Source organism: Heterodontus francisci, chromosome 13, assembly GCF_036365525.1.
Source record: "Heterodontus francisci isolate sHetFra1 chromosome 13, sHetFra1.hap1, whole genome shotgun sequence".
NCBI lineage: Eukaryota > Metazoa > Chordata > Chondrichthyes > Heterodontiformes > Heterodontidae > Heterodontus > Heterodontus francisci.
In genome coordinates, this window is record NC_090383.1 from 65130235 (window position 1) to 65154467 (window position 24233).

The window sequence follows — 24233 nt, forward strand, 5'->3', positions numbered from 1 at the left end:
CATTGGCAGCAGCAATCTAGGATGGCTGACGGACAGGCAACAGCAAGGACACTGGAAGTGTGGCAGTGTTGGGAGGAAGAATGCTGTCACTCAGAAGTTGGACAGCAGGTTCGTGCTCCAAGGAGCCACTGCTACTCCCCTGGGGCAGTGCCTCAGCAATTCCAGTAATCTGTTGGACAACAGATCACTGGACTTGTGGTGAGACCCAGCAAGCCCCTTTGAAAACTGGTATCTGCAGCCATGATGGCAGCAGTATGAGCCTGCATAGCACCAAGTTGTGCTTACATGGCAGCAATGTGAGCTTATATGACTTAAGTCTGAGCACCCACTCTAGAACTTAGACGGTGGGTGGCTTCTGCCTGTGCTGCAATGGTTGCTGAGACATTGGTCATCAGGCGCTACATGATGGTTGGGTCCACAAGTGTTCACATGGAGTTGGCACCACTTCCGTGCTGGAAAGGGTGGGCTCCAAAATCTACGCAAAGTCATGTGCAAGGTTGCTGCCGGATGTCTCCATGCTCCTTGACATTGACAATCGATCTTTCCCAGGTCCAAGTCACTTTGGCAGCACTGGCCTGAGTGAAAATGCACCTCCCTTTAAGAAGTGCAGCTTGCTTCAAGTAACACAGGCTAGCTGGACTTCGTACTAGCCTCTCATGATTTTGCGCCCCACACTCAAGTGTGCAGTCCCTCAATAGAGTGGTTCGTGCTAGCTGCACACTGCAATCATGTGTATGAACAGGGAAAAAAATGACGTGATTGTTAGCTCGTGAAAGCATTGCAAAACCTGCTTTATGCATCAGGTCACTTGCTGTCCTCTCTGGTAACTTGGAAAGAACCTGAGGAAAAAAATGAAGGCTGCTGTGACCTTCATGCGGTGATCTGCCTTAGACTTTAGGTGGAGGTCCCCTTGGAGAACATTGCACAACTCTATTGCCACTTCCCTGATGAATCAGACCATCTGGAGCTATTACTCAGATAAATTTGGTTGGCAGGATTGAGAAGAATGAGAGTAGCTTCTGTCTGATTTTCCTACTTACTATAAGGAAACACACAGCTTCTGCTCAGTATCTTCTCTGATTTAGCTAGCCAGGATCTAAAACCCTTCATCTAGGGATCTGAAGGTAAGAACGTCATGGTGCATTTTATGAAACATCAAACTGTATGCAGCTCAGCCAATTTGTCTTGCCAACTGAAGTTTTAATGCTTAAATAACAGTAAGTTTCTGTTGGATTGCTGTATTCCGTAATAAAACAATATGTTTTGCTCTGATGCAGAGGTTGATAGTGTTTGGCCTGGAGTATTTGATGATGATGATCCTAACAAGATTGATGAACCTGCATACTTGCTGGAGTATGTTGAGAGGTGAGCTCAAATGACAAATTGGACACATGAATGTTATTCAAAGATTTATGTATTACTTTTAATCAGTCATAGGGTTGCTTTGTTCTATAAGTGTGGGATGTTTATGAACAAGTAAAGAAAGTTTATCAGATGGTTAAAGAGATGTGAACTTTGTCCATCAGTCAAAAAACTTAAGGAAAAGGTTACAGGGATTATTTTGGGGAACATAGACATTAAGGGCTGAATTTTACTGGCCCCTCGACACTGCGGGTTGCGGCGTGGGGGCCAGTAAAATGCTGCGGGGAGAGGCCCGCCTTGACCCGCAATGTCGAGAAGGGCCCGCCGCATATTCCCAGCGGTGGGGGGATCTCAGTATGGCCCCCCCCCCACCGCACGGTGACGGGCCCTTCATCTAAATATGCAAATAAACATTTAAATAAACTTAACTGCAGGTGGCGGCCGTCCCACTCTGATATTACGGCTGCCATTCGTGCTCCGCGCGCCTTCCGAACTTCGCAAGGAATTCCGGGCGAGAACCAGGTGGGGAGTGGCGTAATCAAATTTTCAGGGCGGGAGGGGTGGAGGAGTGGGGAAATCAATTTTAATCGGATGTGGAGATGGTGGGAAGGGGTTGAAGGGCAAATGTAAAGAGGTTGGGTGGGGGGGGAAGTGCAGGTTGGTAATAAAGTTTCATTTTGTGCCGATGTCCCTTAAAAAAAAATTGGGGGGATGGGAAAGGACCTCCATTATGTCTGTAATTTTTATGCAATAATTCTTCATAATTTACCTTTAAATATTTAAATTTCTCCTAAGGGCTTACAGCCCTTTAAAAATGGTGCCTGCGCCTGCACGGTGTTGCGGGGGGCATGACAGCCGCCCCCTCTATGTCATCAGGGGTGGCCGCTCCGCCCCCACTATTTAAATGAGCCCCCAAGCGTAATATCACGGGGCCTCCTTGGCGGCCGCTGAATGAGGGTGCAGTGCTGAGTTTAAAGGGTGCTGCGTCCGAATAAAATTCAGCCCTAAGTGGGTGCTGCCTGTTAGTTTGCAGATCACTGGACTGGCTGAACAGATGCCTCAAGGTAGTAGCGTGGGAATCATGGAGCAGGGACCTACGTGCTTCTCTCCCTATCCTGCCACTCCACCATTCATCTTGCAGTTGCCTGTCAGCAAGGCAGCCCAGCCTACTGAAGTCCATGCTGAGATGGTGCAGTCTGAGGCAGTGCCATTCACCTTCATGAAAAGTACTTCAAACGGTAACTCTGTTTCTCTCTCCACAAATGCTGCCTGACCTGCTGAGTATTTCCTACATTTTTTTGTTTGTATTTCAGATTTCCAGCATCTGCAGTATTTTGCTTTTGTACTTTGCTCATGTTCAGCTGGTTACTGTTAAGAAAGGTCAGTAATTTCAGCACTAGCCAGCAAAATGGCATGCAGACTCCTTAGTGAGCATTGGATTTAATTGGTGATCAGAGATCTAATCATCCTCGGGATTGCCATGCCTAACACACTCTTAAACTCCTTTACCAAGATGGCATCTTGTGCTAAAGGCTATCGGCGCTACAGCAGAAATAATACCCACCTGTAATTTTAAAGAGGACGGTAAATAAACTTACAAGGGCAGACCAAAATGAGGGATTACTGAGGGAGTTGGGTAGCATAAGACTTGGTGAGCCATCATAGACACGGAAATGGTCAGGCTAACATTCAATCTCAAGAACAAATCATAAGGATCAATGCTAGACATAAGTATAACTAGGGACAGAGTTGCCATGAATCAGAAAGAAGTACTGAAGGAAACCAATGAAATAGGAAAACTGTGTTGATTAAAGTCAACAAATGTACCAAAAAAGGTGAGAAAGAACATACTAGGTACTGTCCTACAATGCAGGGTAAAACGAGGTTTCTGAGGAAATTGTAGCTAGAAAATCAGAGAAGATGGCTTGGACAAAGATGCATATTGTAAGTCACAGAGAGATTATGGTCATAGTAAACTCTGCTCAGGAACAAGGATTGCTATGTGTAACTTAAGGACAAAACCTATAAGAAGGTGAATAATGACTTACTGAGAAAAGGTGAGAAGAGATACTGAGGGGACAAAAAAGGACCCTGTGATGGTAGTCCACATTGGTTAATTTACATTGGGTTATTTATTTATTTATTTTTATTTAGAGATACAGCACTGAAACAGGCCCTTCGGCCCACCGAGTCTGTGCCGACCAACAACCACCCATTTATACTAACCCTACAGTAATCCTATATTCCCTACCACCTCCCTACATTAGGGGCAATTTACAACGGCCAATTTACCTATCACCTGCAAGTCTTTGGTTAAAATAATATAGGGACTTTAGATGTCACAAACTGTAAGATAATATACAAAGTAATGTTCTCTATCATATTTGCACTGTTTTGGACCTGAGGGGAGCTTATTCAAAGAAAAAATGAGGATGAAAATGATTGGCTGGCTACCTGGAGTAAAAACAGCATTGCTACTTTCATAAGTAACTGGAATACTTCCAGAACAAGAAGAGTTGGTACAGGAGAGACAGGGTGCATCTAAACCAGGTAGGATCAGAGATTTGCAAGGAATATTGAGGCAGCTGTTGAGAATAATTTAAACCAGATTGATGGAGAGGAGTGCAGGAAGGGGACTGGATCCATGATGAGACTGATCATAGGTGGAACATAGTCAGCAGGTGGGTTCGAGTCATAGAGAGAAACAGGCCTTTCGGCCCACTGAGTCTGTGCCGACCAACAACCACCCATTTATACTAATCCTACATTAATACCATTCTCCTATCACCTACCTACACTAAGGGCAATTTACAATGGCCGATTTACCTATCAACCTGCAAGTCTTTGGCTGTGGGAGTAAACCGGAGCACCCGGCGGAAACCCACACAGTCACAGGGAGAACTTGCAAACTCCGTACAGGCAGTATGCAGAACCGAACCTGGGTCGCTGGAGCTGTGAGGCTGCAATGCTAACCACTGTGCCACTGTGCCGCCCGGTATGGGCCCAAAAAGGCCAGAGAGACAGAGAGAAGAGGATATATGTTCCATCATTTGCTCCCTGGTACAATGTTGCTATGGTACTTGAGGAATGTAAATGTTAAAAGGTAGATTTCATGAATGCTGTTGATCATAGGGTGATCAATTGCATTACAGAAATCAGCAGATGGAAAACTTCACTGCTTCAGAATTGTTAAAGGATCATCATGTTTCTGAATTATTGACTGACTAGGTTTTTTTCCTTCAGGAAAGAATTTTGGAATTGAGCTATATTTAAGACCAGTGGTTCAAAACAAAGTGAATTTGCATTAGTTTAACTGGAAAGCCACAGATTGAGGAATTTACATTAAAGCCAAATGAGCTAGTTTTGAGGATGTCATAGGAACAGGAGTAGGCTGATCTGCAACTCAACTTCGTTATCCAGCTTTGTTCCATATCCCTTGATGCTCTTATCTAAGAAAAATCTTGATCTCAGCCTAAAAAAATTTAAATGACCCCATATCCACCAATTTTTACTATCCTTTGTGTGAAAATGTGCTTCCCGATTTCACTCCTAAGTGGCCTAACTCAAATTTTTAAGATTGTGCCCTCTTGTTCTGGATAACCCCACCAGAGGAAATAGTTTCTCTCTATCCACCCTACCTAATCCCTTATTCATTTTAATATCGCAATTAGATCACCCCTCAGCCTTCCAAACCTAAGGGAACACAAACCAAGTTTGCAACCTGTCCTTGTAATTTAACATTTTAAAAGGCTGTATCTCTTCAAAGGCCAATATATAAATTTCCTGAGGTTTGGTGGCCAAAGCTGAATGCAGTGCCCTGGATCTGATCAAGGTGCTGTACAATTCAGTATATCTTTTTCACTTTTAACTTCCATTCCCTTTGAGATAAAGGCCAATATTCCATTAACCTTTTGGGATTTTCTTTTTGTATCTGTGCACTAGCTTTTTAGTGATTTGTGTATATAGAAACATAGATTTACAGCACAGAAGGAGGCCATTCAGCCCCTCATGTCTGTGCCAAATGAAAAAGAGCTCTACACCTTAATTACACCTTTCAACTTTTACTTTGTAGCCCTGTAGGTTACAGTACCCCAATGGCATATCCACGTAATTTTTTTATGTGTGATGAGGGTTTCTGCCTCCACCATTCTTTCAGGCAGTGAGTTCCACCCTCTAGGTGGAAAAAATACTCCCCAACTCCCCTCTAATCCTTCTACCAATTCCTTTAAATCTGTACCCACTGGTTATTGACCTCTGTGCTAATGGAAATAGTTCATAGAATCATTGCATCATTACAGCACAGAAGAAGGCCATTCAGCCCATTGTGTCCATGCCAGCCTGCCTTTTCCCCATAGTCCTGCAATTTTTTTCTCTTCAGATAGGCCCCTCATAATTTTGCACACCTCAATTAAATATCTCCTCAGCTTCCTCTGTTCCAAAGCAAACCACCCCAGACTATCAAATAAAAGGAAAATACTGCTGATGCTGGAAATCTGAACTAAAAACAAAAAGCGCTGGAAATACACAACAGGTCTGGCAGCATCTGTGGAGAAAGAAACAGAGTTAACGTTTCAGGTCTGTGACCTTCTGTCTGTCCCTCTCTTTTGTGAAAACATATGCAAAGTATTCATGAAGAACCACACCCACGTCTTCCACCCATACATACAAGTTACCATTTTGGTCTCTGATTCGCCCTACCCTTTCCCTAGTTATCCTCTTGCTCTTTATGTATTTATAAAACATCTATGGGTTTTATTTGCCAATATTTTTTCATGCCCTCTCTTTACTTTCCTAAATTTCTTTTTAATTTCACCCGTGCACTTTCTATACTCTTCTAGGCTTTCTGCAGTATTGAGCTTTTGGCATCTGACATAAGCTTTCTTTTTTTTGCTTTATCCTACTCTGTATACTCTTTGACATCCAGGGGATCTAGATTTGAGAGTCCCACCCTTTTTCTTTGTGGGAACACATTTGTTCTGAACCCTCTTTAGCTCCTCCTTGAATGCCTCCCACAACTCTGACACTTGTTTACCTTCAAGTAGCTCTTTCCAGTCCATTTTTGCCAAATCATCTCTCACCTTAGTAGAATTGGCCTTTCCCCAATTTATAACTTTTACTTTTGGTCTACCTTTATTCTTTTCCATAACGACTCTAAATCTAACAGAATTATGATTACTACCACTAAAATGCACTCCCACAGATAACCCTTCTACCTGCCCAGATTCATTCTCTAAAACTAAATCCAGAACTGGCCCTTCTCTTCTTGGGCTTGCTATGTACTGGCTCATAAAAAGTTCTCCTGAATGCATTTTAAGAATTCTATGCAGCTTTTTACCTTTCACATTGAAGTTATCCCAATTAATATTAGGGTATTTGAAATCCCCGACTATTGCTGCCCTTTTGTTTCAGCAGTTTGCTACAGATTTGCTCTTCGATCTATAATATTCTCCCAGCTGTATGATTGCCCCTTTTTTGCTCCTCAGTTCTACCTATATGGCCTCATTTGATCCTCCTTCGAGCATATCATCCATCCTCAAAGCTGTTATTGTTTCTTTAACCAATATTGCGCCCCCCCCGCCCTTTATTAGATCCCCCTCTCTATCCCATCTGAAAATCCTGTAACCAGGAATGTTCAGCCTCCATTCTTGCCCTTCTTTAAGCCACCTAGCTATATGGGCACTTAAATCCCTTTGTTCCTTCATGGCTCCTTTTATTTTCTCAGATCCCAAGTAGATGACCTCACACTACCCACAGAATTCCATCTTCCATAGTTTTACCCACTGACTTAGTCTGTCCATGCCCCTTTGTAAATTCCTGCTGAGCTGTGTCTCCTAACTTATTATCAACTGCAAACTTGAACGTATAACTCTCTATTCCTTTGTCCAAGTCATTGATGCTCCAGTACCAATCCCTGGATCACGCCACTTGCCACATCCTGTCAGAGAACAAACGCTTTATCCCTACTTTCTTTCTCCTCCCTCTCAACCAATTACTGACCAATGTCACAAGGTTACCTCTAATTCCAAGTGCTTTCCTTATTGTTGATAATCTCTAATGCGGAACCTAATAAAATGCTTTCTGGAAGTCAATATAAACACTCCCTTATCCACCATGCTAGTAACCTCCTTAAAAAAAGTAACTAGATTAATCAGACATGATCTCTTCTTTACAAATCCATGCTGTCTAATCTCTTTGATTAGCTGATAACTTGTACGACTGCTTAGTCACTCTGTCTCTGATAATAGATTTCAGTAACTTCCCCACAATTGATATCAAACTAACAGTTCTGTAATTATCTGGTTTCTCTTTTCCTCCCTTTTTGAGTAATGAGGTGACATATGCAATTTCCAATCCAAAGGCACAATTTCTGAAATTAGAGAGCTTTGGAAAAGTATGACTATTGCATCTGCAATTATTTTATTTTAATATCCTGGAGTGGAGACCATCAAGTCCTGAAGATTGGCCTCTCAAGTCCCATTATTTTTCCATGATCATTTTTTACTTACATTGAATGCACTAAGTTCCTTCCCTTGACATCTTTAGGTTCTCTTGTATTGCTGGTATTTTGACATCATCTTCCATCAAAGTGCTCATTCTGCCATTTCCTTATTATTCATTATGGTCTTAACTTACAATCTATTTCATACTGATACATTGATGGTGATACAATGGCATTATTGTCTCATCCCTAGCTCATTAGCTAGAATGACCGAGGATGTTGAGCAATTTGCCATCTTGTCTCAGGTGGCCAAACAAATATTCAGATCCATTTTATTCATGTGGCATGGCAAGAGGTGTTTGCTCAGGAAATAGTCCTGAAAGAGGGGGTTTGTCGGTTTGGTTAACATGCGTGTTGGTGAATATATGCATGAGACTGTGAGTGACAATGGGCTAAATTTTGCCATGGGGCAAGGGAGGTGTGCCAGCAGTTTCGCACAAGAGGATGGCATGCTGGTTTCCTGGCGCATGGAGGCAGCTTTGTGGTGAGGACGGCCACCTGGCTGGTAGTGGCCGGCAGTCAGTTAGGGCATTTAAGCAGCACTTGAGAGGGCTTTTGGCACAGCATTGTAATTTTGTCAGTTGCTCACAGGCCCTGCACTATGGTCCTAGCAGATGAGGCGGTGCACAGTGGAAAGCCATTGACTAAAGCAGCAAACATTAAAGACCGCAATTGTTGACAACGCGATCGGTAGGTGGCGCTGTTTTGGCACATGTGCAAATACTGCATGTGCCACGAAAACGTCACAGCTTGCGACTGCAGCAGCTGCCAGGACTAAAGATGGCGCTGTTCAAAGAATCACAGAGATGAAACCTAACAAACACGTGGCAGAATACAATGGCCGGAGTGAGAGAGTGGAGCGGGCCGGGGAGAGCAGCGCGGGGAGCGGGGAGAGCAGCGCGGGGAGACCAGCGGTAGCGGTGCCCGGGGGGGGTGGGGAGAGAAAGGGGGGAGAGAAAGAGGGAGAGAAAGGGGGGGAGAAAGGGGGGGGGGGAGAAAGGGGGAGGGGAGGAGGGAGAGGGAGAGAAAGGGGGGGGGGGAGAAAGGGGGGGGGAGAAAGGGGGGGGGGAGAAAGAGGGAGGGGAGAAAGAGGGAGGGGGGAAGGAGAGGGAGAGAAAGAGGGAGGGGGAAGGAGGGAGGGGTAAAGAAGGGGGGAGGGGGAGAGCTGGGGGAAGTGGGGGGGGGGGAGGAAGGGGAGAGAGTGGGGGGGGGGGGGGAAGCAGCGGAACGGAAGAGGAGTGCCTTTTTCTGTGCATGCGCCATAAACACAACAACAAAAGACTTACTGGCCAGTCCCTGGACCCGGTAACACCAAGGTCTTCGCACGCTCGCTCCCCGCGGCTCTCTACGGCCTCTCGCTTCCGGCCCTCTCCATTCAGCCATTCCCTCCAGCTGCGGATGCCCAATCCAGTTGCTTTCTCCCCTTCTCCACAGTACTTCAGGCATTGCAACTGTCTGGTCCCTGCATTTTGCATGCTCCCTCTCCCCACCCCTCCCTGCTCTCCCCACCCCTCCCTGCTCTCCCCACCCCTCCCCCTCTTCACCCACCCCTCCCCCTCTTCACCCACTCCTCCCCCTCTTCACCCACTCCTCCCTCTACCCCCCTACCTCCACCCCTCCACCATAGTTGAATATCTGAAGTGCAGTTGCAAAGTCGGGGAAATAGCATGCAAAACAAAACCTCAACAATTCTGGGTTTAATTATTGAAAAGTTTTATTAAGTATCCGAGGAACTGCTGTGCATGGATACATGGGTGTTGTGTCCAGCATTCCCGTTAGACAGGCAGGCCGAGTCTCTGCTATGCACAGCTAAAGAGATTGTTCCTGGAGAGCCTTGTGGTGAATGAACGCTTGGCTCTCTATTCCACTACTGTATTGTCCATGTGAAGAAGGCAAAGTCACAAGAGTCTGAGCTCAGTCTATTCTTGGTGAATGTTCCCCAAGCGCATCCCAATGTGCATTCCCAATTCATCCATAAATGCAATGTTCCTTTCCACATCGTGATGAGCTCCGCAGCATGATCCAGTTGCCTTCGTTGCTTGAATGCTGACCGTAAGTCTCGAGGATTGTTTTCTCGACGGCATGTTTTACATGAAAAGAAGAAAAGCAAATCAGAGTCAGAGCTTGCCTCCCTCCATCCACTGAAATTTCTATTGCGCACACCTTTTTAAGTTCTGCAGTGAAGGCACCAATTGATAACGTCGCCAATGAAGCACTTATTACCCACCTCAGATGCAGGAATCATCACATCCTTGCGTCATCTCCTGCACTGCCTCCTTTGCTGGAATGCCGTCCTTAAGTGTCAAGGATTGTTTTCTCAAGGGCACATTTTACACAAAAGGAAATAATGAAAGAACATCAGTGTCAGAGCTTCCCTCCCTCCAATGAAATTACTGTTGCGCATGCTTTATGCTCTGCAGTATAGGCCAATGAATCACTTAGTACCCACCTCAGCTGTAGGAGTCAGGATGATGTAACTGCCCCTATCTCGTGATGGTTCAATGCTGCTCTCAGGGAAAACATGAATGATGTGAGGGTGCTGGAAAAAGAAGCACATTTCTTTTGGACTATGAACATAAAGCAGGCCTTTTAGCCCAGCTGTTCCCTGCTAGTGGTTATGCTACTCGTGCGTCTTCCCATCCATTCCCATTTAATCCTGCCTACTACTATCAGCATCATCTTCCATTTCTTTCACTCTTATCGACCTTTGCCTTAAAGCAACACTGAGGATGGAGAATGGTGTGGCTGCACTCCCACCTCACCAGTTGTGTACGCAGCAAGAGCATTCACATTTGTGCAACCACTGGACACGGCATGCTTGTTTCTTTTAGTGCTCAGTCTCTTCTTGCTGAATGTTCCCCAATTGCTTGACCCCTTTGGACGCCTTCTCTGCTTGACAGGCAGCAGCTGGCAATTGCGGAGTCTCACAAGGCTCTGCATGGTTGTTTCAAGGGCGGATGGGGAAACATGTGGCTGTGTGTCCATGTGCACTGCGTGGATGGGTGCAGGAACAGGTGACTGTGTAACTGAACAGCAAGGAGAGGGTACCGCAGGTGGGGGAAGTGGAGCTTTGAACAGGCAGGCGTATGTATGGTCCATCAGATCATTAGGCCAGGGGGTGAAACGCTCAGGATCCATGGATTGTGGCACGCGACTGATGTCCAGCGCGTGGCCACCTCCATCCGAAGGTGCTTTCGGGCAATTGTTGGGCAAATTAATTGGCTCCATCTCATCAGCCAGTCCTTGTGTTTATGGCGCATGCACAGAAAAAGGCACTCCCCTTCCGCTCCGCTGCTCCCCCCCCGTCCCTCCCTTCCTCCTTCCCTCCCTCCCTTCCCTCCTTTCCCCCCTCCCTTCCCCCCTCCCTTCCCTCCTTTCCCTCCTCCCTTCCCTTCCCTCCCTTGAAATGTATTTTCAGAGCAACTTACCTTGGAACAATCTCCTCTGTCTAATAAAAATGAAGCAAATGTCTAAAATGACTAAATAATTGAGATAAAATGCCCGACGAAACCTCTCCTGCTTCCATTTTCAAAAACTCGCGCCGAAGCTTTCGGAAGATTGACGCACATGCGCACACGGGCTCCGGTCATCTGCGCATGCGCTGCGGTCCGGATTGCCAGGACCAGTTTACGCATGCGCAAAGGCCAACCTGGCGTGTTCCCCGAGGAAATGACGTAACGCGGTGACGTCATCTGCGCATGCGCAAACTGTTCCTGGCAATCCGGACCGCAGCGCAGGCGCAGAGGGCCTGAGACTGTGTGCGCACTGCGGCGCATCCTGATGATGTAGCGTTGTCATCAATCACTTTGAACATTAAATCCTTTGTGTAAAATAGGGAATCAGCAAAGATGAGCTCATGCATTGCCACTGCCTTGCCATGCTGGAAGCAGAGCTCTCTGATTGGGAGTGCTGAAAGAGAGGGTGGGTTTTGGAGTAGGGCTCATTCTGCGTTACTGTAAGATGCAAGGGAAATTTGGCAGCCGAGGTCCTAGTAATTGAGGCTGTCTTTGGAATAGGGGCTACCTTCTCAGAGGTGGGTGGAGCAGTGGGGAAGAGCAGCGGCCTCAGCAACAATGGCAGTCCCCGGTACACAGGAATGCAGAGGTGCTGGTCGAGGGGCAGGAGAAGCAAGCAGGCACTACCCACAGCACCAGGTGTACCAACAAAGGATCAGTTTCTTTAACATGCTTGAGCAGCAGCGTTACCGATGGCTGCACCTATCGAGGCCGGTGGTGACTGATCTGTGCGCCCTCCTGAAGGAGGACCTTAGGCCGCAAGGAGTGAGTGGACACTGCCAGTAGTGTCAAGGTGACAGTCATCTTGAATTTTTTAGTGTCTGGCTTGTTTCAGAGGTCGGCAGTTAACCTGTGTAGGGTATCGTAGGTGGCCGCCTACAGGAGCGTCATTCAGGTGACAGATACCCTGTACGAGAGAGAATTGGACTTCACATTCTCCACAGGTGTGGCCAGTCAGACACAGACGGTGATGGACTGTGCCTTCATGGCAGGATTCCCTCAAGTGCAGAGTGTGATCGACTGCATCTATGTGACCATCAAGGCGCTGGCAGCTGCCCCTGTAGTTGAAGCAGATGTGGATGCAGGCTGCTGGTGTGTGCGTCCCAGTGGCTGAGATGCCCATGGTGCAAAGGCACCGCCACAGGCTGCACCAGCTGCATCTGTGCAGAGGTACCCTTGGTCGTGGGGCTTGAGGCATCGCGTGTGTCACTATCAGAGGGGCCAAGGGGGCAGCATCAGAAGATGGGTCCCTTCAGGAGTGGCATCATCTACATTATCCCTGTCCCCCTCAGCCCTTTCATGACCCCCCCCCTGCAAGTCTGCACTGACCAGGAGAGGAGCAGGAAGAGCACCTGGCTGCCCGTCCGTGCATCTATGCACCATTACTGCAACAGAGTGGTCAATGCTGCAGAATGTACCATACATTCAGTTCATACCAGTCTGCTGCTCCTGCATCCATTCGGTGAACCACCGCATGTGACTGTCCATGAGGTTGGCCAATCTTTCATTGGAGGAGCTCATGCACTCATATGCCTGAAACATGCATTGCTAATGTCATCAATGGGACTCCTCCTTTTCTGCCCAAGGATCCGTAGTGCCTCAGGGAACCCAGACAGATGGCCACATATTTCCCTTTGCTGCTGCACAAGCACCCGCGTTGTATTTAACTGCCAGGGTTCAGCATCTCCAGCCAGGTGAGCGTGGCTAGAGCTGTCCTCCATCCTCCGCTGGGTACTGTCTGCAGCTGTCACTGCCTCCATCACCTGCTGCTGTTCATGTGACGTGATACTCACCTTGTGCTACCTGCTGTAGATGTGCCTGAGGCCCCACCAAACTGCATGTACCTGCACTGGTGGAGGGGGCACTTGACTCCTGTGATGGTAGATCCTCAGAGTGCATCTCTTCCTGCACCCTGCAACATCATCTGCTGCTGCTCCTCCTCTGGCATTGGCCGTGCAAAAGAGTGAACGCATCAGTTATTCAACCTCCCATCTCTCAGTAGCTGGTTCATCTGGCAGACTATCAACTGTGATCTACAGGATACGACAACACAAATGAGGAAGCTGTTCCAAGCCGCTTGTGTGGACAGGACAACAAGCAGTCACCCTCTCTCTGCCAGACACCCATCATTTTCTTGGCGACTGCCTGCCCTGCGTCCACTCTGCCAATGTCAAAGGAATCCTCATCCATCAGCATCAATGCTGCCAGGTGGGCCACTACGCCCCCAGAACGACTCCACTTGTGGGCGTTGTGTGCTCATTTTTCCTGCAGGGTGCAGATCAAGAGTGTTAAGACTGTGATACTTTCCATCAGAACATTCTGAGGCACATTCACATGTAATGGTCCTGACAATCCTTCAAAAGCTAAAGTGCTGTGAGCCCTTCCCTCAGGTGAGAAATCAACCTGGACACATATGTCCTACGTTTTCCGGGGCAATGCCTGACAAGGCCCTTCTACTCACAGGTGGGCTGAGCATCTGTTTACTTCAAGTCTGCCAACTGGGCATTGCATCTTACTCATCTTGCCAGACCTCAGAAGGTTGTTGAAGCTGGACCCATGTCCTGCTCACCACACTGCGGCTGTTGACCTCTCGAGCAACCTCCAGCCACGCCTGCATGGTTTGACTGGCAGGCCTCCTCCTGCCGCTCTCCAGAAATAAACACATTCTTGTGGGTTCTCGCCATCTCCATGACTGCCTGCCTTGTTGCTGCTCTCTACTCTTGCACACTCTGTAATGATACAGTCTGCTTGCATCTACATTGATGGCTGTCAGGCGCCCTATAAATGGGGCCCACCACGTCTAGAATTAGAACATTACAGCGCAGTACAGGCCCTTCGGCCCTCGATGTTGCGCCGACCTGTGAAACCATCTGATCTACACTATTCCATTTTCATCCATATGTTTATCCAATGACCACTTAAATGCCCTTAAAGTTGGCGAGTCTACTACTGTTGCAGGCAGGGCGTTCCACGCCCCTACTACTCTCTGAGTAAAGAAACTACCTCTGACATCTGTCCTATATCTATCACCCCTCAACTTAAAGCTATGTCCCCTCGTGTTTGCCATCACCATCCGAGGAAAAAGACTCTCACTATCCACCCTCTGATTATCTTATATATCTCTATTAAGTCACCTCTCCTCCTCCTTCTCTCCAACGAAAACAACCTCAAGTCCCTCAGCCTTTCCTCGTAAGACCTTCCCTCCATACCAGGCAACATCCGAGTAAATCTCCTCTGCACCCTTTCCATAGCTTCCACATCCTTCCTATAATGCGGTGACCAGAACTGCACGCAATACTCCAGGTGCGGTCTCACCAGAGTTTTGTACAGCCGCAGCATGACCTCGTGGCTCCGAAACTCGATCCCCCTACTAATAAAAGCTAACACACCATATGCCTTCTTAACAGCCCTATTAACCTGGGTAGCAACCTTCAGGGATTTATGCACCTGGACACCAAGATCGCTCTGTTCATCTACACTACCAAGAATCTTCCCATTAGCCCAGTACTCTGCATTCCTGTTACTCCTTCCAAAGTGAATCACCTCGCACTTTTCCGCATTAAACTCCATTTGCCATCTCTCAGCCCAGCTCTGCAGCCTATCTATGTCCCTCTGAACCCTACAACATCCTTCGGCACTATCCACAACTCCACCGACCTTAGTGTCATCCGCAAATTTACTAACCCACCCTTCTACACCCTCTTCCAGGTCATTTATAAAAATGACAAACAGCAGTGGCCCCAAAACAGATCCTTGCGGTACACCACTAGTAACTAAACTCCAGGATGAACATTTGCCATCAACCACCACCCTCTGTCTTCTTTCAGCTAGCCAATTTCTGATCCAAAGCTCTAAATCACCTTCAACCCCATACTTCTGTATTTTCTGCAATAGCCTACTATGGGGAACCTTATCAAACGCCTTACTGAAATCCATATACACCACATCCACTGCTTTACCCTCATCCACCTGTTTGGTCACCTTCTCGAAAAACTCAATAAGGTTTGTGAGGCACGACCTACCCGTCACAAAACCGTGCTGACTATCTCTAATGAACTTATTCTTTTCAAGATGATTATAAATCCTGTCTCTTATAACCTTTTCCAGCATTTTACCCACAACCGAAGTAAGGCTCACACGTCTATAATTACCAGGGCTGTCTCTACTCCCCTTCTTGAACAAGGGGACAACATTTGCTATCCTCCAGTCTTCCGGCACTATTCCTGTCGACAATGACGACATAAAGATCAAGGACAAAGGCTCTGCAATCTCCTCCCTAGCTTCCCAGAGAATCCTAGGATAAATCCCATCCTTCCCAGGGGACTTATCTATTTTCACACTTTCCAAAATTGTGAACACCTCCTCCTTGTGAACCTCAATCCCATCTAGCCTAGTAGCCTGAATCTCAGTATTCTCCTCAACAACATTTTCTTTCTCTACTGTAAATACTGACGCAAAATATTCATTTAACACTTCCCCTATCTCCTCTGATTCCACACACAACTTCCCACTACTATCCTTGATTGGCCCTAATCTAACTCTAGTCATTCTTTTATTCCTGATATACCTATAGAAAGCCTTAGGGTTTTCCCTGATCCTATCCGCCAATGACTTCTCGTGTCCTCTCCTTGCTCTTCTTAGCTCTCCCTTTAGATCCTTCCTGGCTAGCTTGTAACTCTCAAGCGCCCTAACTGAGCCTTCATGTCTCATCCTAACATAAGCCGCCTTCTTCCTCTTGACAAGCGCTTCAACTTCTTTAGTAAACCACGGCTCCCTCGCTCGACAACTTCCTCCCTGCCTCACAGGTACATACTTATCAAGGACACGCAGCAGCTGCTCCTTGAATAAGCTCCTCATTTCGATTGTTCCCATCCCCATCCTACGCATCCTAAATCTTGCCTAATCGCATCATAATTTCCTTTCCCCCAGCTGTAATTTTTGCCCTGCGGTATATACCTGTCCCTGCCCATCGCTAAGGTAAACCTAACCGAATTGTGATCACTATCACCAAAGTGCTCACCTACATCTAAATCTAACACCTGGCCGGGTTCATTACCCAGTACCAAATCCAATGTGGCATCGCCCCTGGTTGGCCTGTCTACATACTGTGTCAGAAAACCCTCCTGCACACACTGGACAAAAACTGACCCATCTAAAGTACTCGAACTATAGTATTTCCAGTCGATATTTGGAAAGTTAAAGTCCCCCATAACAACTACCCTGTTACTCTTGCCCCTGTCGAGAATCATCTTCGCTATCCTTTCCTCTACATCTCTGGAACTATTTGGAGGTCTATAAAAGACTCCCAACAGGGTGACCTCACCTCTCCTGTTTCTAACCTCGGCCCATACTACCTCAGTAGACGAGTCCTCAAACGTCCTTTCTGTCGCTGTAATACCCTCCTTGATTAACAATGCCACACCCCCCCCCTCTTTTACCATCTTCTCTGTTCTTACTGAAACATCTAAATCCCGGAACCTGCAACATCCATTCCTGCCCCTGCTCTACCCATGTCTCCGAAATGGCCACTACATCGAGATCCCAGGTACCAACCCATGCTGCAAGCTCACCCACCTTATTCTGGATGCTCCTGGCGTTGAAGTAGACACACTTTAAACCAGGTTCTTGCTTGCCAGTGCCTTCTTGCGTCCTTGTAACCTTATCCCTGACCTCACTACTCTCAACATCCTGTACACTGGCACTACATTTTAGGTTCCCATTCCCCTGCTGAATTAGTTTAAACCCCCCCGAAGAGCACTAGCAAATCTCCCCCCCCCCAGGATATTGGTACCCCTCTGGTTCAGGTGAAGGCCATCCTGTTTGTAGAGGTCCCACCTACCCCAGAAAGAGCCCCAATTATCCAGGAAACCAAAACCCTCCCTCCTGCACCATCCCTGCAGCCACGTGTTCAACTCCTCTCTCTCCCTATTCCTCGCTTCGCTATCACGTGGCACGGGCAACAACCCAGAGATAACAACTCTGTTTGTTCTCGCTCTAAGCTTCCACCCTAGCTCCCTGAATTTCTGTCTTAAATCCCCATCTTTCTTCCTGCCTATGTCGTTGGTGCCTATGTGGACCACGACTTGGGGCTGCTCCCCCTCCCCCTTAAGGATCCCAAAAACACGATCCGAGACATCACGAACCCTGGCACCTGGGAGGCAACATACCAACCGTGAGTCTCTCTCGTTCCCACAGAACCTCCTATCTGTTCCCCTAACTATGGAGTCCCCAATGACTAATGCTCTGCTCCTCTTCCCCCTTCCCTTCTGAGCAACAGGGACAGACTCTGTGCCAGATACCTGTACCCCATTGCTTACCCCTGGTAAGTCGTCCCCAGCAACAGTATCCAAAACGGTATACCTGTTGTTGAGGGAAACGGCCACAAGGGATCCCTGCACTGCCTGCTGGTTCCCTCTCCTTCCCCTGACGGTAACCCATCTACCTACTTCTTTTACCTGAGGTGTGACTCCCTCCCCATAACTCCTCTCAATAACCCCCTCCGCCTCCTGAATGATCCGAAGTTCATCCAGCTCCAGCTCCAGTTCCCTAACGCGGTTCTCGAGGAGCTGGAGTTGGGTGCACTTCCCGCAGATGCAGTCAGCAGGGACACTCTTGGCGACCCTTACCTCCCACATTCTGCAGGAGGAACTTCCATTCACTTCCATTCCCTCTATTCTAAATTCCCAACAAATCTACTGAAAAACCAAAAAAAATGTCAAAACTTGTTAGGTTAGCAATCCAACGGACAGAACTTCTTAAATAAAAAGCTTACCTTATCAACACAACAGAGTCCTTTTTTTTTGGTTAGAGGAGGAGGGTGGGTGGGAGACACTACACGTGTAGTGTCTCAGGTACAGCCACCACCCAAATATATAGTTTTTACTTACCCAGCAGTCCCCTGGTCCTCCGAAAACAAAAGGGAATTAACTTTTAAACTTCCATTGAAATTGACTTCCCAGCTGTAAGCTCGCTCTCGCACCTTCGCTACTGTCAAGCTGCAGTCACCAAAACTAAAAGAAAGCGATTATAAACCACCCAAATATATAGTTTTTACTTACCCAGCAGTCCCCTGGTCCTCCGAAAACAAAAGGGAATTAACTTTTAAACTTCCACTGAAATTGACTTCCCAGCTGTAAGCTCGCTCTCGCACCTTCGCTACTGTCAAGTTGCAGTCACCAAAACTAAAAGTCTAGCTCCCACCTCCTGAATGCGCCTGCTGTCCCTACTTGGACGGCAATCACAGAGGCAAGCCACTAATTGGTTGCCTCCCACAAAATTTTGCTGGACATCACGCAACGACCTCGAGTGGAGTCAGGACCCGGAAATGGTCCTGACATCAGGTTCGCAACATTGTCAGGAAAATTCATCCCAACGTTACTCTGCTTCCTGGGGTCAGAATTAACAGAGAAAAGGGATATTGGACAGTCAGGAGACTGCAGGGTGTAGGCCTGAGGCTGCAGTTAGAATATCTGCTTGTTTCTAAATTTAAAAATTCTACTTTTCTTCCAGATTTAATCAACTGTTTGAAGATAAAAAGTATAAGGAAGCTGCAATGCATGTAGCAAATTGTCCTAGAGGAATCCTTCATAACATGGAGGTCATGGAAAAGTTTAAGGGTCAGTTCTGTTTTCCATTCATTGCTGTGTCTTATGCTCCTAGCTATCAAAATGGGAAAAGGTAATCCTGCATCAGCTGAATGAATTTCCTCCTAGTCTTTCAAGGTTAGGAATTAAAGGAATATATCTCATTTTTAAAATTATATTTCAATAGTTCAGAAAATGTAGCATTATCAAGAAAGGTTGAGTTATGTACTACTTCTATTGAAATGTTTCCTTAATACTTGCTTACAATATTTACATATTGATTACATCTTATAGAACATTGCAAAAAATCAAGGTCAGTATAACTGAAAATATTTTAGTAGTTAACAGAAATGCCTTTTAATTGCAATATCTTCAATATCAGCTCTTCACATTGGTACAGAAGTACCACGGCTTCTTTAAAATAGCTGCTTTATTGAACTAAATAATAATTCCTCCAAAGTCTACAATCAATGTGAATTTATGGAGTTGCTGTTTAGACTTTAAAACACTGGTACATTTGGAAAAATATAATTAATCTTATCATTCTTGTACTCCCAGTGTTGTCAAAAGGAATGTATGTTGAAAAATTGGTATTGTGATGTTGTAGCTTTATCTCTGACCTATACTCCCTTCAAGCACTGCTCCCTGCTGAGAGCTCATTATTGGTCAAGCCTAATCACATTGAAGTCCATGGGGAAATCAGGTTGTATTAGTTGCTTGTTTTAATGTAATACTGTAGAACAGTTGTATAAGCATAATGTTAGGCAATATATAATTTAAAACATTCAGGCCAGATTCACATGGAAGTTATTGTTGAAAAACTAACAACCTTACTTTGTGACAATAACCATGAGAAGAAATCATTGACCTCGGCATCGAATTTCGATAGAACAGAGGCATATCCAGCCTAGTCATGTGCCAACATTGGAAGGACTAACCCATATTTAAGTCAAGCAACAGTCTGTCTGACATAGTTATATTCACAGAACCATACCTTTCAGCCAACATCCCAGACTCTTGCATCTCCATACTTGAGTATGTCCTGCCCCACCGACAAACCAGACCCACCAATCTGCACAGTGGAGGGAGGTATGGAGTGGCCCTTGGTGCTCAACGTTGATTCTGAACCCCATAAAGTCTCATGACATCAGCAAGAAAACCACCTGTGAATTACCACCTACTGCCCTCCCTCAACTGATGAATCAGTGCTCCTCCATATTGAACACCACTTGGAAGAAATACTGAGGTTTGCCAGGGCAGGTGGGGGGGGGGGGGGGTGGGCCGTTGGGGGGCGGGGGGGGGGGGGTGGTGTGGAGTTCAATGTTCATCACCAAGAGTGACTCAGTAGCACCTCTACTGACCAAACTGGCCGAGTCCTGAAGGACTTAGCTGCCAGACTGGGGTTGCAGCAGGTGGTGAGAGGACCAACACGAGAGAAAAACCTACTTGACCTCATCCTCACCAATCTGCCTGGTGCAGATACATCTGTCCAAGACAGTAGTGGTAGGGGTGACCACCACATAGTCCTTGTGGAGATGAAGTTCTGTCTTCACACTGAGGACGCCCTCCATCATGTTGTATCACACTAAATGTCATGCTAAATGGGATAGATTCAGAGCAGATCTAGCAGCTTCAAACAGGGCATCCATGAGGCACTGAGCCATCAGCAGCAGCAGAATTGTATTCTGCCATAATCTGTACCCTCATGGCCTGGCATATCTCTCACTCTAGCGTTAACAATAAGCCAGGCTGCTAACTTTGTTTCAATGAAGAGTGAAGAGCATACCAGGAGCATCACCAGGGGTACCTAAACATGGGATGCAAACCTGGTGAATCGACAACACAGGAGTAAATAGAGAAAGCATCATGCTGTAGACAGAGCCAAGCAATCTGACATCCAATAGATCAGAACTAAGCATTGATGCTGCATCCAGTCATGATTGGTGATGGACAATTAGACAAGGAGAAGTATTCATGAACATCCCCACCCTCAACGATATTGGAGCCAAGCACAAGTGCCAAAGTGCTGAAGCGTTCACAGTCAATCCGAAGTAATGAGTGGATGATCCGCCTTGTCTTCCCCTGAGATCCCAACATCAATGCCAGTGTTCAGCCAATTCAGTTCACTCCACCTGATATCAAGAAACAACTGAGCACACGGGATACAACAGGATTGTCCAACATGTTGCCCGCGGGCCAGGATTTGGCCCGCCGAAGGTTTCCATCCGGCCCGTGGATTTATTTTCAGAGATGAGAAATTTCCCATTGTCGTCGTCTTTCAGACCAGCTTATTAAAAAAATTGCAATTCAGTTTCACAGCTGACAAGTGCTGACATTGGAAACAGCGGTTTCCCAACTTCAGACAGATTTGGGGTTTTCCTGCATGTTCCAACATTTTTTTAAAAGACTGCTGGAAACTGACTTGAGATTTATTTTTTAAACTGACCAACCACAATGCTACTGTAATGAGCGCTCCCACTCTCTGCAACTGTCAGAAAGAGAGAGAGAGAAGGATGGGGGAGAGAGAGGGCCGAGAGAGAGGGGAGACAGGGGGGGGGGGGGGCAGAGAAAGAGGAGGGGACTGGGGGAGAGAGAGAAAGAGAGAGATCAGGGACGGAGAGAGAGAGGGGGACTGGGAGAGAGAGGGGGGATGGGAGAGAGAGAGGCGGACAGGGAAGGGGGGGGGACAGGGAGAGAAAGAGAGAGCGGGAGAGACAAGGAGAGAGACAGTGAAAAAGAGGGACGGGGAGAGAGAGAGTGGGGTCGGGGTGAAAGAGAGAGGAGGGACGGGGAGAGAGAGAGAGGGGGGATGGGGAAGCGGGAGAGAAAGAGGGGGAGGGAGGGACAGAGAGAGAGAGAGAGAGAGGAGGAGACGGGGGGTGGGGACAGAGAGAGGGAGAGAGAGATCGAGATCACTCCTGACAGACAGACTTCTATCCAGAATACTCCTCATCACCACGACAAGTGTGTGGGCAAACATTAATTGCATGTGCAAGCAAAAAACTGCCAGGTCTCACTAAATCAGTGTCCAACAAGTGATGAGAAAGTAAGTCAATAAATTAATCTTCTCGTTTAAAGTTTCACCAAAATACACATTTGTTGTTTTGATTAATAGATAACTTTTTAATGCCTTTATCTTTCCGAATTTGTCTCAACGGCCCCCTATATAAGACAAAAATTGTAATGTAGCCCCCCACGCGAAAAGGTTGGACAATCCTGGGATACAACAAAGGCTATGGGCTTTGTCAGTATCCCAGCTGTAGACTTGTGCTCAAGAACTAGTTGCGCCTCTAAACAAGCTGTTCCAGTACAGCTGCAACACTGCCATCTACGCAACAAAATGAAAAATTGCCCAGCTATGTCCTGTCCACAAAAAACAGCCTGCTGTCAATTATCCACAAAGTGATGAAAGGTGTCGTTAACAGTGCTACCAAGCAGAACTTACTCACCAATAGCCTACCCATCGATGCTGAGTTTGAATTTGACCAGGACAGTTCAGATCCAGACCTTGTTACATCCTTAGTCCAAACACAGACAAAAGAGTTGAATTCCAGAGGTTCAGTGAGAGTGACTGTCCTTGACATCAAGATAGCATTTGACTGAGTGTGGCATCAAGGAGCTCTAGTAAAACTGAAGTCAATGGAGCTCAGGGGGAAAACACTCCACTGGCTGAAGTCACACCTAGCACAAAGGAAGATGTTTGTGGTCATAGGTGGCCAATCATCTCAGACCAGGACATTGCTTGGAATTGCTTAGGGTAATTTCCTATGCCCAAATAGCTTCATCTGCTTCATCAATGCCTCCCTCCATCATACAGGGGAGGCGGTGGCGTACTGGTATTGTCACTGGACTAGTAACCCAGAGACCCAGGTATTGCTCTGGGGACATGGGTTCGAATCCCACCATAGCAGAAGGTGGAATTTGAATTCAATTAATAAATCTGGAATTTAAAGCTAGTCTAATGATCGCCATGAAACCATTGACGATTGTTGTAAAAACCCATCTGGTTCACTAATGTCCTTTAGGGAAGGAAATCTGCTGTCCTTACCTGGTCTGGCCTACATGTGACTCCAGATCGACAGCAATGTGGTTGACTCTTACATGCCCTCGAAATGGCCTGGCAAGCCACTCAGTTTAAGGGCAATTAGGGATGGGCAATAAATGCTGGCCTGGTCTGTGACGTCCACATCCCATGAAAGAATAAAAAAAAAATAAGGTCAAAAGTGAGGATGTTCCATTCGCAATTTCTCAAATAATGAAGCAGTCTACACTCACATGTAGCAAAACCTGGAGAACATCCACGCTTGGGCAGATAAGTGACAAGTTACATTCATGCCACGTATGTGTCAGTCAATGACCATCTCCAACAAGAGAAAGTCTAAACCCCTCCCCTTGATTTTCAATGGGATTACCATTGTCAAATCCCCCATTAACACCCTGGCCAGGGGTGAGTCACCATTGACCAGAAACTTGACTGAACTAGCCACATAAATACTGTGGCTACAAGACCAGGTCAGAGGCTGGGTATTCTGTGAAAAGTGACCCACCTCCTGACTCTCCAGAGGCTTTCCACCACCTACAAGGCACAAGTCAGGAGTGTGATGGAATACTCTCCACTTGCCTGAATGAGTGCAGTTCCAACAACACTCAAGAAGCTTGACACCATCCAGGACAAAGCAGCCTGCTTGAATGGCACCCCATCCACCACTTTAAATATTCATTCCCTCCACCACTTGTATAATGTGGCTGCTACAAAATGCATTGCAGCAACTCACTAAGATTTCTTCAACAGCACTTTTCAAACTCATGACCTCTACCACCTAGAGAGGCAAGGCACCAGCTACATGAGAACACCATCACCTCCAAGTTCCCCTCCAAGTCACACACCATCCTAACTTGGAAATGTATCACCATTCATTCTTTGTTGTGGGTCAAAATTCTGGAACTCCCTACCTAACAGCACTGTGGGAGTACCTTCATCACCACTAGGACTGAAGGACTCTTGTCTTTGTGGAGTCTTCACATGGAGGATATCCTCCATCATATTGTGTGGCAATACCACCGTGCTGAATGGGATAAAGTACAGAACTAGCAGCTCCAAACTGGGCATCCATGAAGCGCTGTTCAAGAAGGAAGATCATCACCACCTTCTCAAGGGTAATTAGGGATCGGAAATAATGCTGGCTTTTCCAGCGATGCCCGCATTCCATGAGTGAATTAAAAAATAAAATTTTAAAATTCCAACTGTCAGTGATGCTCAGGAGGCCTGGAGTC

At 46.6% G+C, this 24233-nt stretch overlaps 2 protein-coding genes across 3 annotated transcripts in view; one reads left to right on the forward strand and one right to left on the reverse strand.

The window, feature by feature from the left end:
• Nucleotides 1–24233, reverse strand: part of rps27a (ribosomal protein S27a) — a 127847-nt gene that overhangs the window by 42872 nt on the left and 60742 nt on the right. The window lies entirely within an intron of this gene.
• Nucleotides 1–24233, forward strand: part of LOC137376408 (clathrin heavy chain linker domain-containing protein 1-like) — a 94222-nt gene that overhangs the window by 34667 nt on the left and 35322 nt on the right. For both annotated transcript variants that reach the window (XM_068044918.1, XM_068044919.1), the window contains 2 exons: nt 1278–1365; nt 18886–18992. In XM_068044918.1, coding sequence (XP_067901019.1) covers nt 1278–1365; nt 18886–18992 — 195 coding nt within the window. The remainder of the gene's footprint in view (nt 1–1277; nt 1366–18885; nt 18993–24233) is intronic.